Source organism: Astatotilapia calliptera, chromosome 5, assembly GCF_964374335.1.
Source record: "Astatotilapia calliptera chromosome 5, fAstCal68.1, whole genome shotgun sequence".
In the NCBI taxonomy this organism is placed as follows: Eukaryota; Metazoa; Chordata; class Actinopteri; order Cichliformes; family Cichlidae; genus Astatotilapia; species Astatotilapia calliptera.
Window position 1 is genome coordinate 10,226,080 of NC_137426.1, and position 18,921 is coordinate 10,245,000.

At 39.3% G+C, this 18,921-nt stretch overlaps 1 protein-coding gene across 3 annotated transcripts in view; it reads right to left on the minus strand.

Moving 5' to 3' along the window:
- Positions 1-4,342: 4,342 nt before the first annotated feature.
- arhgef10la (Rho guanine nucleotide exchange factor (GEF) 10-like a) overlaps positions 4,343-18,921 on the minus strand; it is a 114,931-nt gene continuing 100,352 nt past the window's right edge. For all 3 annotated transcript variants that reach the window (XM_026167151.2, XM_026167152.2, XM_026167150.2), the window contains 4 exons: positions 18,455-18,597; positions 12,417-12,588; positions 8,570-8,692; positions 4,343-7,985 (listed from right to left, as the gene is read on the minus strand). In XM_026167151.2, the coding sequence (XP_026022936.2) occupies positions 7,435-7,985; positions 8,570-8,692; positions 12,417-12,588; positions 18,455-18,597 (989 nt within the window). In that variant the 3' untranslated portion in view covers positions 4,343-7,434. The remainder of the gene's footprint in view (positions 7,986-8,569; positions 8,693-12,416; positions 12,589-18,454; positions 18,598-18,921) is intronic.

Below are 18,921 nucleotides of genomic sequence, written 5' to 3' on the forward strand. Positions count from 1 at the left end.
GATTTCCTCTTGCATCCTTTAGTACTGTCTTGGGAACAGTAATATTTTATAAAACATGGCTGCCATATTTACCATAATACAATGAAAATGTGTTTTAATAGCCTCCATCTGTCATGCTGAAGACTAGAGCAGTAAAAGGTGCAGCACATCTCTCCCCCCAGGGAGAAAGTGATGCAGGACAGAGATGGAGAGGGAGATAATGAGGACGCGTAAGAGTGAGAACAAGTCAGAAACATGTGAATGAGAGTCACAGAAAACTGAACAAAAACAAAACAAAAACGCTTGGAAACTTGGATGGTTGGAAATATGGTTAATATTAAAAACAATGGATCAAAAATAAAAATTGCTTAGCTATCCTGTGAATCGTGTGATTCAGGTGATGCAAGCGTTGCCTCGGAGGTGTCAAACCGATCGACAGAGACAGTGAAGATGAGATGTTGCTGCTTTTGATACTGAAAGAAAAAAATTCAAGTCATAGTTTTGCCCCTCCGGTGAAATGCAGGCAGGTTAGAGCCACATTCAACACATTATTTACCTACCTCTGAAATGCTCTTTGGCTGGCTTCCAGATTCAACAGGGATGCAAAAAGGAGAAAACCTGGACCCGAATGCTAACATTCTCATTTTGTTTGAATAGTCAGAGAAATGTTGGCATAAAAGTGACTAGATACACTGCGAGACATAAAAAGAAATTTTATCTTCTCTACAGAGGTCCCACTGAGGTAGTAGCAAAGAGTTATAGCAACAGATATATGAATTGAAGGTCGCCCTTCAAAGGCCTAAACAGACTTGGAAAATAAAACACTGCAGGACAGAAGGGTGTGCAGAAACATGTAAAACTGGCAAGTTTATGCGTAGCACCGTAAATAAATAGTGGGGATAGGAACGTTGGCCTGAGACATTATATAAATGCATTTGGAGAAAATTGGCTATAAAACTCTGCAAGTTGCACTTCACCTATTATGATTTTACAGACTGCCAAAAAAAAACCACATAAATGCCATTGTCAAAGGGACATAAAGCAATCCAAAGCACACAGAGACGCTACTTTTACAAGCAGCAATCACATTTTTATTTTTCAGTACCTTTATACAAGTAGATGGACAAAGAGAGAGAAACTCTGGGAGATTATTACTATTCAATACAGGCCATGTATCATGCCATTAAACAGACCTCTCTCCTTTGGGACAAGTTAAATAATGTACAGTTATCAAAATTGTATTAGTCTTTTGCATGATTAAAACGTTGTAAATAAAACATAAGTATAAGCAGCCAGGAGAGGATTGTAAAAGACAGTCCTACTTTAAACGAGACATTGAGGGAATTTAGTTCAGCTCTAAGTTTCTGAACTCAAAAACAATATCCACTATTAAAATATTGATTTTTTTTCCTGTTTATTTGAAGCTGACATTGCCAGAGGAGACAGTTACATCTGACATCATGATGTGACCTAGCCTATCTCTTTGGGGCTGTGCATTAGATGTTGACAGGCATCAGCTCCGAGCGTTGATGGAGGGTGATAATAAGACCCGAGGCAGCCCTGTGCGGGCCTTATCCATGCATTCTTCGTATGCAAATCAGTAGCTACTGCCTCCTTTGTTAGGCAAGGTTTGTACAGTGTGCTCTTCTTCCTTTATCATTCGTACTGCCAAGCCTGCGGAAATGAAAAGCAATGCAAATATGCCAGGCTTTTAGGAGTCGGCAGATAAAGCAGGGAGACCTTCAAACTGCAAAGCTTCATCCGCTTCAGTTTAGCCTTGACCGAGGCATGCAAATTATACCTGAGACGTAGGGAGAGTGACGCCGCAAGCTGCACAGGCGCAAAGCTGGGGCTTGAGATAGGCAAATCTCTCCTGGAGCAGGGTTAATTGGCAGAAAATATCTATAGAAAGGTTTAGAAAAGGGGGTTTGTGAAGTCCCACCAGAAAAAGCACACTTATTTATGCCTTATACTGTTTGGGGTTTGACAGTGGAATGCTGGCACAGCATTTTGGCCTCTCATTTCGCTTCTAGGCAAGCATGTGCTCCATTGTTGACCTTGGTACAGGAAGCAATTGAGCACTGCTTTATCAGATCAGTGTTACATTCTCAGTTCTTACTGGAGTTTTATGGACTTTTTCAGGAGCTCCCTGTTGTGGTGTCATCCTTATTGTGCTGCCGGATGCATGTTTGCGTATTGGATGCTCCCACGATAACATCTATGAGCCAAAAAGTTTGGGTAAATGAGAGCTTGCGGCAAAACTGAAAGGAGTACAAGTAAACAAAACCTAGATTGTGCGCATACCCAAGAAATGAAGAGGCATATTAATGGCAGAGAATGCATTATTTTCTGATCTAGATCTGACTTTTATGTTTATCTAACTGAATCAGTGACTTTGGACGTTATTACTATTTTAAATAAAAAAAGAAAATTAGTCCATGTTCATTTGCATAGTGTATTTAAAAACAGGGTGGTAAGCCACAAAATAAATAGCAATGCAGAAAAACAGGTTAAAATAAAAACTGTAAACAAGAAGTTGATACAAACTGTAAAATCAATGGATACATAAAATAAACATGATACAACACAAAAGCAAGACACAACACTAAACCTGCACAATCAATATGGTCCAGCATAATGTTGCACCAGCTACAAATGTGAAAATGTGTGGATTGAGCAATAAGAGCAGTGTATTACAGCAATCAAATATTAAGAAGATTAGTGCAGTGGTAACAATCGTTTCGCTTCTCAGATTACTCATGTACTGCAAATCCCTACTCTCTTCTTCTTTTTTCTTTCAGGGTTGTGCCCTAAGATTTTGTTACAGTGTGCATTAATGCTTGCATGTATGCATGAGCGTGTGCTTGAATGTGCATATTTGGGATTATTTTTTGCACTTGTCTGTAATATGTGAATTTTATCCAGACTGTGCAACCTGTGTCAATTAAAAAGTAAAATAAAAATCAGCAAACAAAAAAAAAATAATTACGTCATTATTGGATAGATATTGGATGGATGTTTTCGTTATTTCCTCTTCAGCCTCAGCTGATGGGCACAAGGTTACAGTAGGTTTATACCTCAGCTGGTTGTGATCAGTTTAGACATGTAATCTAAATCTGCTGCATACAGCTGAACCACAGTTTGACCTCTCTTTTTTTAGTCCTTCATTTATGGTTTATTTAAGAGCTGACCTTTCGTGGTAATTTCCTGTAGGCTGCTGTGGAAGCTCAACTCATTGGCGCACAGCCCCATTACCCCCACCCTCTGAACCTTTATCTGACATTGTCAGCACTAAAGGGAGCCTTCATGTGGCCTGACTGCTCCATGTGAAAGTAGCAGGAAGAGGAGACTATTAATATAACTGTGGTCAAAGGACACCCGTGTACACTGACCTGAGAATTACTCATGAGGAAAAAGCATGGCTGGATTTCCTACTACAAAGTATTCTATATTTGTAAAGACTTCATTGGCACATTTTAAATGAGAATAAAAAAAAGACATTGAGGGAGAGAGAGGAAGACAGGCAGAGGCAACAGAGGGAGGAGGGGTGAAAGAGGATGGTTGAGGAATGGTAGGAGTTCCCCAGTGTGTTTTTGAGTGTGCCGGTAACAATCCTGCCCGTCTCCCTGAAGTGCAGTGTGCCATGCAACGACATAAGCCTCTGGCACTTTACCTACGATGAAGGTGAAGAGGCATAAAGGATGTGACAAAACAAGTCTCAGTGGCGATAATTTAACTTCGAAGTTCTACTCAAAGACTGCACTTATAGAAACTACATCTCTGTAAAGTGCCTATGATTGACAAAAGCTGTCAATCTAGGGAAATATAGGCTTGGAACATTTTGTCCCCTACTGACTGTTAAAGGATATAATCAATGCTTTTCTTCTTCTTCTTCTTCTTCTTTTAAATTAAATCCACTTGTAAAATTGATGCCGTCTTCAGTTTTAAGCCAACAATGCTCTTGGGAAATAACAAGAAAAAAAGTCCTGGACTAAGTAGCCTGTGATGTGATGTCTTGGGGGTAGTGGGAAACCACTGAGCACAAAATTAAAAATTACATCAGCTTTTGATTTCCTCAGTCTCAGTAGTCCCCAAAAAGTTTGGTTTTTGTTGTTGTTTCTTTTTTTTAAAAAAGCCCGGCTTCCAACAGATTAAGCCTGTTATAATTTAAATAACCAAACACAAAATAAAATGAGGTAATTACCCAAATGATGGTATCAAACAAATAGAGGACATTCTGCTGCTAAATCTCAGAAAAGTAGCAACATTTTAATGACAAGCAATATAGTAAACTTTTGACAGCATCCACTGCCCCGTTATTATTAATCAGTCATGTAAATAAATAAAAATCAAGCTTAAACTCTTCATCTTCAATGAAATGCTTTAATTTAGTATATGCACATTAGACAATATTTAGACATGTAACATCGAAGTACTGCAGCAAAAGGAAACAAGCATTTTTTCCTGTATGCTTGTGGCCATTCAAGTGCAATATTATTACTTGAAGTATAATTCTTCTTCATCGCTTTTCTAACCTTATTGACGTTACATTTCTATCAGCTATGATAATATTCTACTCGCCAAAGTAACGAGTCACTGAGATCTGGGAACTATGTGACAACGAAGCCTGTAAATAAGCCAACAAACCTAAGAGGAGGAACTTAGGGTGGATGCATCTTTTATGACGGTAATAATGCTTCACTGCACAGGAAAATTATGCGTACAACGACATCAAAGTAGGCGATGGGTGTTTACAACAGAGGCTTCTTACTTTCAGTACTGTCACAATGTTGTCAAATCTCAGCATCTTTACGTTGTGAGTAAATGTTATCATAGCTCAAAGAAATAATTGTCAAATCTACTTATATAGATCACCACAGGAAGAAAACAATGTGTAAACTGCTTCTTATTTCAAAACGTCAGTAGAGTTGCAGTCCTTTATATAAAATGAAATAGGTTTAGTACAGTAGGACTTCTAATTAGTAATACATTATGTTCATTCTTGAGTATTAACATTCAGTGCATGGATAATACCTGCAGGCCAATACTGTAAGCAAATGAAATGCCAAGGTTGATATGTGATATGAAACTTTTATTGCAGAAATTACATTTATGCTCTGTTTAAATAAGTTAAGTGCCATAGTAGCCAAATGCAACACTCCTGGTTTGATTCCAGCCATGTTTGCTGTCTATTCCCTCTCCAGTCGAGGCAAAAAATAACCCTAAAAACGGCTGAATGAACAATCTCTACAGTTACTGTGAGTTTTGTGCCTTCAGCAGCGTTGAATTTCACATGAATTAAAATATACATTTCTGATGTGACATTTAGATTTACATTTAGATGACAGCATCCAAGGACAGTTTACATCATTTTATTTTATTTTATCTTTTTCCTGAATGATTCCGGCTGACAGCGGGATGTTTAAAACGTTTTTTTGAATCTCACTTGTGAGGAGCAGAAGAAAAGAGAGAATAAACCTCGGTGTGCCTCAGGGAAATACAAAACATGAACTTCATGCTTCTGCGATAAAGGGATAAGATGAGAATCCACGTGTGGTGGAAAAGCTAAGTAGAATAGAGGTGGAGAAAAATGATATACCATAACCTTAACCATCGCTAGGCTTATTGAAAATCAACAAAACTCAGGTCGTAGTTGGATACTTGTGTGGCCGCCACCTACTGTGCCTGCACACCGTGAAAGATGTGCATTGTAAAATACGTACCTCTTGATTTGGGTTCCTCTATGAAAGTCCGTGTTTACAAGTCTGCCAACACGTGTTCAACTTTAAGACGTCTTAAAGGAAAACCTTTCAAATACTTCACACAGTACCACTGAACACTTCTCATACTGTTGGGTGCTCACAAGTTTAAAAATATGTATGGACTCTAAGGACACTGCATTACATATACTTTGTTATCCCTTTGTATTTTTTTTAATTATTTAAAAAAAAGAGTTTTATATATATATTTTTTTTGGTTAAACACAAATTCTGTAAATCAACTAATCTCGAGACATGATAACCACAGAAAAACTGTGAGGTTTCTATACATAAGGAATGACAGGTTGTTTAAGGACGTCTTCATATCCTGATTATAAAATATTATGGACAAAATGTTTGACTAAAATTCCAAATATTTACAAAACATTAGCAAAACAGAAGGAAAACACGAAAAAGTCTCCATGACTTAAAGTCCTGGGTGATATCACTGGTAATATACATCATCACGACCATCTGTTAATTGTATTGTAACTGTATTAGAACATATTTAGTCAGAATCTTCCTCTGTTACTGAAATTAATGGTCCTGTAAACATGAGCATTTGTATTTGTACACAGCTGACAGCAGTTTAGATGGCTGCAGCGCTTTCATTTCATCATTCGTTTGAGTCTAACTTTGAATATTTGAATGTGGCTTCCCACTGATGTGAGCAGAGTATTCGCAAACCAGGGTGCACATTTGTTTAATTATGCTGATAGATGCCAGTGACTAATGAAACACATATCTGGCATTTATAATATTGCGGGAAGATAATACGCTGCTCTGGCACTGAAAAGTTTCATTTGATCAAATAAAACTGTAATAATTAGATCATTCTGCAGTGTGATTATAGATTCTGTAGTGTAGAGTATCACCATCTGTGACTCTCATCAGGTAGTTTTCCAAATCACGTATTTTCTTCTTCTTCTTTTTTTTTTTAAAAACACTGTACTAGGATGACTCTTCTTAATATAGGCAAAGTACGCTTTAAGAACCAAGAGTAATTTTTGCAACACCTGCAAAAAAATAAGAAAAATGACATTCTTTTTTTTTTTTCCCCCAGAGAGCACCGATTCAGCTTTGAGACACAATGCAAGGTATCGTACATTCACATTGTATGGGATGAGAAAAAAGCTGGCAAAGCTTATAAAGTGATGCTAATGTGCTTTGTGATGCGATGGTAGTCCCCAGCTTTCAGCTCTAAACAGATGGGATCTCTCCCACAGGATCAGATAAAAGACGTCCATTTCCAACTCTGCAGAGCATGGCAGATTCCACAAAGGCTGCCTCTCAAACGCGTCGTGTCCATGGGCGCTCACACAGAAATCCTTTGCACCGAGTAGATGTGGCACGGCACACGTAGCAATGATGAGGTTAAATTGTGGCGCATCAATCTTAACTAAGGAGGGGAGCTGTTCAAAACAATCCCACAGCACACACCTAATCTGTAGTGGCCTGTGCCTCTGCTGCAAAGATCACGATGCGCCATCCTGAACATTCAAAGGATCCTATGGGCTGACTTATAAGCAGCATTAACTCATTAGCGTGCTTATTTCACAGGTTCGAACATAACATGCCATGCTCTGGGACAGAGGAACCGCCTTCTCATCATATACTCAAATGTACAGAATTTATGGAGTAGGTGATTCAAGCCTAAGCTATGGAGAATTCTATGAATACACATAAGTTTGCCACATCACACTGTCAGTGGGAGCTGCCATACCATAAGAATATTCTCTAAACCCTCCCCACTTGTCCTAGTACCTGCTGCTGCTCCCTCCTTCAGTCTGCGAAAACCTTTTCCTCCAGAGATAACTGCAGCAGAAATCACCCTGTCCCTGCGGCCCCCATCCCTTTCACAAGTGCGTCCCCGGACCCACATTTCTGGGTCATCGCTGAGCTCGTAGATAGATCCGTCTTCCACGCTGTGCTCTAAAGACTCCAGCGAGGAGTCCGACGCCTCGTCGCCCAGCGCCGTTAACGGCCGTCCGGGCAGTCCCGACGTGGAGCGCAGCTTATACTGCAGCAGAACGCCACGCCCTTTGCCTCTCCCCTCTCCCTGGTAGGAGCTGGAAGGTTGCAGGGATTCCTGAGAGGAGTTGTCACTGCGATCCTCGACTACACATGCAGAGTCTGGGCTCTCCCCAACAGAATCCCTCTTTAGAAGTTCAGGAGACAGAGAACTTGTGGTGGCCGCCAAAAAGTCCACAGGCCCACAGTGGGCATTTAGTGAGATCATTCCCTTTCCTGAAGAAGGCAGAAGACAAAAATATTCAAATGGCATTCTGCTGTAAACAGGGCCGGGGTCAAGACGTCATGAGTTGCATCAATTAAATGTGAGAATAATGCAAGTTCCAATTTCAAATGTATGAACTTGAAATGATTTGAACCCAGCCTTGGATCATATGTCATCAGCTGTTAACTGTGTCAATTTATCATAATCCTACCAATATAGCAGCAATAACGGCAGCTATAGTTTGTGGCATATTTACATATTATTCAATAAACTAGCCTGGAATAAGATGGCCGTGAAGTAAGGGTACTGCAAGTGGGAAACTAATGACCTCATTTCCTTGGCATTATAAAGAAAACACAGCCAAGCAGTTTTTAAATTATCCTTCGAAAACATATATACACACAATGATTTGTGTCTTGTCAGCCTAGTTATATTTGCACTGATTCCCACGGTAACAAGAAGAATGTGAAGTGCGACCTCAATAATGGGCAGTGCAGAGTAATTTTCTTTCGAAAAAAAGCACAACTCCTCCATTTTCTTTTGACCTCTTAAGAGGCCGTTCAATCAGAGTCAGACACCCCCTTCTGATCCATACCTGTTATTTTGGGGATGCCCTCCAGTTTGGAAACTGGAAGAGTGATAATTAAGCCTTGAGCTGTGCCCACCCATAACAGCCCCTGGCAAATTAGAAGACTTGTGACTCGCATGCTCTTCTGACCTGCAATATAGAAAACATTGACAGAAAATTGAGTTTTCTTCACCACGTATTGTTACAGAATAACATAGTTCAAAACTCCAGCATGTTATTGGAGATTGTGGAATAAAAATAGACTCCCTGCTGATAAAAAGATACAACCAGACTGGATGGTCTATCTTTTAGAGAATGAATTATGGGCTTTCATTTATTTTAATAATACCAGAACAGTTCAGTCCTAGTATGTCCACATAAATAAATAAATAGATAAATAAATAAATAGAAATACTTTCATTGTTGATTCCCGGTGTTAGCTTTAGGTAAGGTTTAAGCTCTGTGATCAGTCTGTATTTGCCAAGCTTAACACATGCACAGCACAGCTACCTAGGGCTCTGGGTTACATAAGATTATGAAAAGTTGGATCCATGTTCTTGCTACTGACCCAGTTGAAAGAAAACTCATAGAAGCACAACAGAAGAAACGAGACTGTGAACTCAATATTAAACATTTTTGTCTGCGAACTGAGTGCTTCAGAAATGTGGAGCTACATCGTTTTCACCTGCTTCACAGTCGCTGCACCTTCTATACTAAAACAAACCCAACTTTAACACGAACATGGGTCTGATTTTTAAAAAGTCCTGATGGTGAAAATATGAGTGTGTATACTACATGCTGTAGGCCACAAGTTTGTGTATTATCTGCTGTGCAGGTATGTGTCAGGTGTGTCTCCCCAAAACAATGCTGCACAAAACTGATACTGTGATATGAAGGGGTTGGTGTTTTTTGCTCTGTGACAGTTTTGTTGAGACACAGCCACCTCCTGCTTTATTTTATTTTGGGAAGAGCAATATCTTGTCTTATTCGTAGCTTGAACCTCTGCTGTTTTTTTACTGGCCGTTCTTATTAAAAAATATCATTTTCAGCTGCTTCGTAATTATACTAGCTGATTTATTTTTAAAATTGCGGGCTGTAATTTTCACATTATTATTCAAAATATATTTATTTTGCAATTTCTGGGAAGATTTAGAGTGCAAGCGAAGCAGAAGGCATGGGAGAAATGTTTTGCTGACTGTAGTGGAGGGAGTTCCAACTCTCCTGATAACACACACGCACACACGCATCTACAAAAGTTTTGATTTTTGTGTCTTGTTATTTATCTTAACCAGGGCCATCACTGTGCACGTGGACAAGCAGAATTAGCTTTAACTCTTTACCTACTTATTTATTCTCGTCTGTAGTTGATAACACCAGATGTGATGCACTGCAGCAAGTTGTTATTCATTCTGCTACAATTCAGGCATATTTTCTTTTCCTTTAGAGTGTGTTAATAATCCTTTGGATAAAGTTAACTTTGAAATTCTGTTATAGAGCATGATGCAATATTCAACATATATTTTGTACTGTTAGGTTTCCCACTGCAGAGCTGTTTGTAGCACTGCATTAGTGCCTTGGAAAGGATAATTGCACCCTCTTATTGTACATGCACATTCTTTGTTTCCAGTTAACAAAGGACTAAAAAAACATTGTTGCTGTGGATTTATTTTTGCATTCCTTATGTGGTCCCTCAGCTTTTGGCTCCCACTGTGGCCTAGTTATCTATAGAACCATTTACCATAATATCCATGGCAATGATAATTGAATTACACCAACAGTCATTTGAATACAACCAAGAGAATGCTCATTTACATGTGTAGCTGTATTTACACGCGGTTGTGTGTCATGCTCAGATTATGACGATTTGCATGAGTGGCTCAACACTGTTATTAATTAATTAATTTCACTGTGCAGAGATGAATCCTGCCAAGTAAGAAGTTCATGCAGTGTGTACAAGAGGAAGCGCAGTGAGCAAACAGAGCGCAGAGGCCTTTGGATGGAGACGTTAGAGGGTCACAGCAGTTAGTTAGACGTCGGGGGAAATGGCTTTTATCTCAAAACTGTTTATTTGAGCTGTTTGTCTGTTTGTGCTTTGGTTAGAGGGCTTAAGTGAGAGAATGATGCTCATGAACACCCACTCACAGGCTACCATGAAATCTCAAGTTAAGTCGGAAGATGTGGGCACCAGGCATTGTCTTTAGAACAGTGTTACAGAGGGATAATGGCAAAGATTAAGGAGGTATAGCTTAACCTCGAGCAATATTGCACCTCCAATTTTTACAGCAATGTACACACTCCGAAATGTAGTGGGTTTATCGTGGGAGCTTAAAAAGAAGATGTCTCCAAAAGATAAATGTTTCCCTATGATATGTCACTGAGGAGTTTATTTTGGGATATTTTTTTCACCCTAAGGATAGAACTATTAAAGGCATTAGTAGAGAAGAGATCAGCAGTTTTCTCTGCCTCAGAAACTTCTCTGTTGTTTACTGCAACTGGAATTCCCTGTTGAGTATAAATCACATTAAGGGGAGAGGATTAGGGGGTATATCATTACTGCATGTCCTAGCATAAGTCAAGGAGAAACCTAAGGGAGCAGAGACCGAGTGATGGAAAGCAACTATCAGTAATTCATGTGCAGTATCTTTGGTTGTAGAGTGTCGAGGGATCCGCTTTTCTCTTGTGAGCTCAACAAATCACAACTTAAGTCAAAGATCCTCTTCCTTTTGTGGACCCAGAAGACATGAGCCGCGCAACTCTTTTTCTTTTCACCCTGTAACTTCCCCCAGGGCCAAGTCTTGAGGCTGTGACCCTCCCACAGATCTACTGCATATTTCAAGGGGGAGCACCAGCGCTGGGTGAAGATGACCTCTGGGTCACAGTTTTCTCCAGATACTATGGCCATAGGAGCCTGTTCTCCTTAAAGTCTCCTCGTGAGCGGGGGGGAAAAAAAGGAACTTTGATCTAAAAGAGAAAGGTTCTGTGCTTGAAACATATGCCTGTTGGTATTCTTTCTTTACACAACTCACAAGAGAAAAGCTTTTTATTCCTGATATGATGGAGTAATGCTCTAAATACATCAATCACACTCTGGTGTGACTCAATAAAAGGACCAAATTTTCTGAATCCAGATGTATTTATACCTCTCCCTTAAGCTTAAAGCGATCTTCAATATTCTGAATTCATGTTACAAATAGGCTAATAGGTGCACAAGCCACCGCCTGAAAATGTTTGAGCGAAGTTGACACTGAGTCAAACTATCATTATCACATTAGACACTTTTAGGTATGCTCTAATTTGTTTACCATAGTTCTTGCTTAAAAAAGGGAAAAACACCCACAGTTGCAGATAAATATTTCATCCATCATGAAGGAAGGTGCACAGGAAGTAATGGGTTCTCTGTGGCATCCTAAACACACTGCAGTGAGAAGTAAAACAGGGGTGAGAGGATTTTAAAGCAGAGTGGAAAAGATGAAAAAGGGAGCGTAAGGGAAAAAGTGGGACAAAAAGAAAGTAAAATATTAACTCAAAAAGAGGATAGAGGGGAGGTGCATGTAGAGAAGAAGAGGTAAAATGGCACGATATTAAACAAGCATGGATTTGAAGAAAGGCAAGAATATTTTCAAAGTAATCCTATGTATAAAATCTTTAAGGCTGCCATTTTACTACTGCTTAATGACATTAATCTTTTTTTTATTAATCCCTGTCATTCACTGAGAGACTCTATTATGGCTTTCCAGAGGCCCGAGATGGATACTTATCAGGTCAATCTTGTGAGTGCAAGAAACCAAAGGAGAAGAATATTTCTCTGCATTCTGGAGGAAAGCATCATGTCGTGCAATAAAGACAAACCCCAAAAAATTAAACAGGCATGTACCAGTGTTCTGGAGCGTTGAGCGTGTTGAGATGTTGATTTCCTGCAGAAGTTCCAACGTTTCAGTATGAAAGAGACGAATGGAGGAACCTTCTGAGAATGCCATCCACACCCCTCCACCAGCACACGCCATGTGTGCAACACTGACCAGCGGGTCTGGATGAACTTCAAACTTCTGTCAAACAAACAGTTTATTTCTGTTACAACAACATGTGAAGAAAATGCAATCATCCATTTCATCAATAAATAATATAGAAAACATTTAGAAAACTGAAAAGTTAGCTCTCTCTGGATTCTCGTTCTGGTCTTTCAAACAACAGACATGACTTTTTCTCCACATAATGAGTGGACATCCAATATTGAGGCCTCGGTACAATATTTGCAAGATTTTCAGCATCAACTATAAAAATACAGCTAAATTACAAAGTGAACCAGAGAAAAAATGACAACATTTTCAGTTAGCGTTCAAATTATTGTGGCATTCAATTCAAATTTCAAGTGTGTAGTGTTCATTTTTTTTGTTAAATATCTAAGATAACTGCCGTGGTTATATTACAACTCGATGAGGTCGAAGTAGAAGTCCCCTGAATAATACATTTAGTGTTGCTCTACAAATAAAGTCTAGCTGTCCCTCCTAATTTAGTCATTTAAAGAGTCACTGACACACGGGGCATGTTTTTGCATCATTGCCTTGGCTTCTATCATTTTAAGAGCACAATGGAAAAATAGTTTTGGGCACAGTCTTAATGAGTAGCTTGAAATAAATGCAATGAGCCTTATCATGGCAACACATACAGCCCCTGCGGTCTAAGGCGTGACAAGGGCTGCTTTGGGCATCATCTTGAAACTCATATCACTGTCAATGCACAAGTTGCATGAAGCTGGGCAATTAGTCAGTGAGAGTGACTCAGTATGGATGAGAATGCACCACCCACCCCAACCCAAGTGCACCGGCAGACAGGGATTACCACCTGTTTGTGTGCCCTTGCCAGTGGGTCCTCCTTTGTTTGAAATTAGGGAAAAGGAGAGAAGACTTTGATGTGTTTTCCCTTTTAATTGACTCCTCAGCAGTGGGTGCCTGTTCCACTAGGGAAACAATATGCAGTGCATCTCTACGTTTTTCAAGTGCAGCCATCGAAAAATTAGATATCCATAATAACAAGGAAAATTTCACCTTCAATAAGCCATTGCAATTCAAATATGTTGACACGTTTGGAGAGAAAAATTCTGTTGCACTGCATGCGATGTATAAGTAATGCATTCCTCAATATCGAGCAAGGTGGCTCTAAAACGGACTTCCAGCTCATCAATGGGTAACATACTGCGGCGGTTAGACGCCATCTTTCCTGCCATGTGTGTGAAACCACCTGGATGGGATCCTGGAAAAACGAAACCAACACATCAGGCCCATCTGACGGGGCTACAAGGATTCTCAAAAAGTGCCCAAGAATATTTAAAATATTGATTTAATGGGTGTAATAAAATTTACAAAAGCATCGATTCACATTTCAGCCCGCACGGCAAAATCCATTCCATATTTCATCACACGTATACTGTAGATAAAACACAGTGAATGCCCATTGTGTTGTGTCAAATACGAGGTAAGTAAAAGCCACAACTGTTGCCCCCAACCAACAACGTGGTATTAGTCTCCTGAATCCAACGCTGCTTACAGAGATGAGTTAGTCAGTGAAGCTTGACAGTAGTAATGTGCCCTTTCCACTCAGCTCAGCAGTGCCACACTAACAGCAACATCTCCCCTATATTCCTCCCACCAGCAGTGGGAAATAACAGCAGAGCTAAAGCCACAAACACTACAGCTGGTCTGAACAGCTCATTAGTCCTTCATTACACAGGGTGACAAGGTGTCTTTGTCCTTTTCTGAGTGCAAAGTCCACATCTTCACTCTAAGGGCGAAGGAGCTGAGTGGATGTGTGAGTGATAGGTGAAAGCAGGAAGAGTAAGAAATAGTAATAGGAAGAGGAAAGAACAAGGCCTGCCAGTCAGTATTGATCAAAGCCTGTATGCCCACGTATGTCCTACTTTGTTAAGGTCTGGTTATATGGGAGTGACTCAAACCTCCACAGACTGTTGGAGTTTGTGGAGCACTGTAATGATACTGAGACTGGATGTTGAGTGCCTGAAATAACGAAGCCAAGCTTGGCAGTTTTCGAGCAAAATGAAATTTGTGTATGAATCAAAACAAACAAACCGAGCTCTGTTTTACTCTCATAGTCAGATCCCCTACTGCGTGACAATCTACTAAATAAAAAATCCCTTGATTGGTTGAAATTTTCTTCATTTTCTAATCAATGAAGGTGTTTCAGAGTCCCGTCGTATTCAGCGTTCCTGCTGCTACCAAACCCTTTCCTCTGGCGTGATGTGAATGTAAACAGGGTTATAATTTTAGTAATTTCGTTGTTTTTGTTTGAGTGAAACAGTTTAATAACAAATAAAAACACTGTTCCCTCCACCCCAACACACACCTTCTGTGTGTGTTTGGTGTAAATAGGGTTGGTCGGTGTGAACATGCCTCACAGCGTGACTGTAGCAATTGTATGTGAAGAGACACAGTGGGTGTGGCGGTGGGGGAAAGAGTTGGTGGCAATCCTTTTTAGGTCAAGAGGGGGGTATTTTTTTGTTGCAGTGCCAACTGAACGACATCTAGGTTGAGCTCTGTTAGTCTGAATACAAGAAAACAAACCGCTGAGAATAACACAAAAGCACACTTCTTAAAGCTATATTTATTTTCATGGCCAGCAGGAGCGACTGCAAGGTCGACTGCATTAGAAAACGCTCCAACTTCTGACTTAAAATAATACATCAATAATTCTTTTCCTGATGAGCATGTGGTCTCAATCCTTACTTTTACATCTTGATTGACAAGTCACTTCCTAACCACGTAGCCTTTGCTGTCACGACCATTTCCAAAAAGTTGTAAAGTGAGGGCTTGCTGTGAGGTAGTTGATCACTCTTACTGAAAAGAAACAGCCTGATAGAGATAGATAACTCTCTAAAGCAGCACCTTTAGTCTTGCCACACTTTATCAACTCCACCAGTCTGAAGCTAGAAAATCTTAAACTGCATAGGAAAACCACAGAAACGGTCAGCACATTATTAGAACCCTTTGAAAGCTGCATATGTAAACATTTAAGCATGTAAATGTTAGATCTGCAACCTCTGAACATATTTTTGTAAATGAACACAAATATGGATTCACTTCTAAAACCTTACAGAACTTCACAACCAACAAGTGAAGTCACGAGGGGTCTACACATTTCAAATTCAGTCTATGCATAAAACAGATGTGTGCCAAATTAGAGGTGTGATTAGTGGGAACTAATGCTGATCTTGGCAAGGATTGGATCTCTGCTTCTGTCTGAAAAAACATTTTAGCACCACTAACAACTCAGACGGCAACGGGCGTTTTGATTAATATAGGCTAGATTAGCATGAAATTTTGCACCGACCTAGATGGATCCAAGAGGTTGAATCACAAATAACGATTAAATGATGATCCATTTTCATAAACAGGGAAAATCTGTTGAGGTTGGGTCATAAACTGTACTTTGTTTTTAGAGCTGAACAAGATAAACGGCGTGCTATCTGAGCATTGAGAAAGTTGTCATTGTCATGCTAGTATTTGCATTTTGGTTAAAATAACACTCATCTTGTTTTCAGCTACAGATACAGCAGTGAAAAGTGCCATTTGGAGTTTCTTTGAACTACATAAAATATCCTTGTGTGATAAAACTGATAGCTGCTTCTGAATTTCTAAATGTGTTCTTTCTTCTATTATTGCTTTCTCCTTTCCTTACAAACATCACTATTTTTAAGCATTTGTCAGCACTATAATTTTCACGTACTCCACTGGGCTAGAGTGAATATAATTAAATAATACAAAGCTGAGAGTCCATACAATTTTGCAAGTGTTATGACAATCCTTTGGGGATCTGCTGAAGGCAATTTCAACACCACAGGAAGTATTTTCTTGTTTACCCAAACAGACTAAAAATGATATATTTAAATAACACTGTGCAGCCAAGGCCAGATTGTGAACATTTAAAAAGACTCTCACGATGAGCAGCAGGGTGCATCAAATGAAACGGGGCACGTGTCCAGCAGAGTCACAGATAAATGATTCAGAAGTACAAATCTCACAAAGTGGTGAACATCCATGTGGGGAAACAATGAAGTGAAGTAGAATTGAGTCCATGACCCTTGAGCCTTGAACCAAGTCACATCTCTTCCTGTAGGTGCCAAATACTTCTTGTCTAGATCCTGGATATGCACCACAGCCCCTGTGAAGTCAGCCCTCTTGAGTCCATATTAGTGAGGAAGACAAGGTTAGCAAAGTAGTAACCAGAGCTGACCTGCTAAGCTCTGTGGGAGATACTGTGAACCAGAACTGCGTGGTCATTCAGCTGATTAAGCTTGTGTCTCTGGAGAAGTAGACTACGGGAAAAAAGGTGAAGGAATAAAAGGAGACACTAGCTCGACTCGATTTTGAAGCATGCTGAAAAAGCAGCTATTTTTGATTTGAATATCCAGATCTGTCACGTGATGTTTCTGAAAAAACCAAAAACAACACCTATAAAATGTATCTTATATAATTCTGATTTTTGAGGAAGATGTTTTTTTTCCTCTACATCAGCAGTTTTATGATAGGCATAGGGGGAACAAAAACATCAGTAATTGCAATTGAAATGAAGGTGGTACATTTTCTACTGCTTTCTCCCCCCCGAAAATGTAACTCATTTACAATGAAAATGAAAAACACTTTTATATGAAATGAAATGAAGTGAATTCTCTTAATTGGTATTGTTTCTGTTTGTTAGTTGTTGTTTTTTTAATTAAATTCAGCAATTAATTTTATATGTCATAAACTTTTATTTACCCAGGAAAGGTTGACTTGGTACACATGCTCATTTAAGCTAACACCCTGTCCATTTATACAGCCATGTAGACTTACATCTGGGAGCTATAATTAAGCAGTAATGGTTTGCAGTTTTGCATCGGAATACCATATTAACATTACCCAGAAGAGTTTGTTTTATGTCATTCATTATTGTGTACCTCAGCTGGAGAAGTCACCCTGCTCTAAACCGCTAATGACGCGCTGTACAGAAGAACACCTTGGAGAATGACTACACGAAAAATGGAAACAATGACAAAGGCAACTAATTTTCTGGAGAGAATGGTACACATTCTGTGCCGCAACTTTGAGTGGCACAGAAAAATAAAACCATTTTCTGAGCAAGAACTCCAACAAACACTGTATGACTCTACAAGGGGTCTGTGTCTCTGTCTATGCAGCAGCTCCAGGCAGTAAATCTTGATTACATCACAGATTAGAATGCTGGCTCTCTAGGATGGCTGCATAAATCTTCCCAGAAAATGAAAGGAGTGTAAGTTTGCATTTCTTCAAATGTTGCAGAAAACAAAAATAGAACAAAACCACTGTAATGTGGATTTTCACTGAACTCATTTGTTTGCTCGCGTAACCTTTTGGAAAAAGTCAAAGATAATCTCTTTGAAGTTTATTTCTTAACCTGTTTTTAAACAGCGTCCACATTTCTTAATATGATGGGTAACCGTGATGAGATGCTAAATCTAGATGCAGTTGAAAATATAACATTAACTAATATTTCTTAGAACAAAATATTAGCAGGGAACATAAACGGATGTTCTAACAACTGAATTTTAGCATGCAATAATTTCTCTTCTGTGTCATGTGCCATGTGGAAATGAGATTTCACACAGACAGGGAGTGACAACAGCTATCAGCTCATCAGCTACTTGCTAACTATATCTGACTTGTTTCAACCAAATACATTTCTCTTTGTTCTATGGGCTTTTTCATAACGCAGATTTACTATCAGCTGTGGAAATTCAACAGTATTCAAATACTAACATTAAGTTTTGTGTTTTGCTCTGTTTTATTTAGTTTGAAGCAATGTAGAAAAATCACTGGCTGTTCACATTTTTAGCAGTTGTATACACTGCCAAACTGTATGTCCAGAGACAGTTTCTTTATTTACCTGTGTGTTGAAGCTAGATATTTCCATGACTGTGACAGAGTTCCCGCAGCTCGCCCACACTGAGTCGTCTAACACCAGCAGTGTCCGAACTGACTCTGTACCCAGGCTTACACATCTACGGGATTTAGGGTCCCAAAGATCATCTGAGGAACAAAAACAGTAACGAAATGAGAAAAAACAAACAAACAAACACCACAATGCTCAAAACTACAACCAACATGTGAGAAACCCCTTAAAATCAGAAAAGGCTATTATCACAGCTAGCCTACAGTTATATTAATAAAGTCTGAACACATGCCCCACTTCTGCTGGAGCCCTTTCACACTGAGTAAGGCAATTAAAGTCAATTCTTCCCACTTGTACCACAGCAAGTTAGCTTGGTGTTTATAACACAAAAAAATAAAAAAATAAATATAAATAGAGCTCTTTAACACTGTTGAGCAATTACGAAAGCTTCAGCGGAGAGG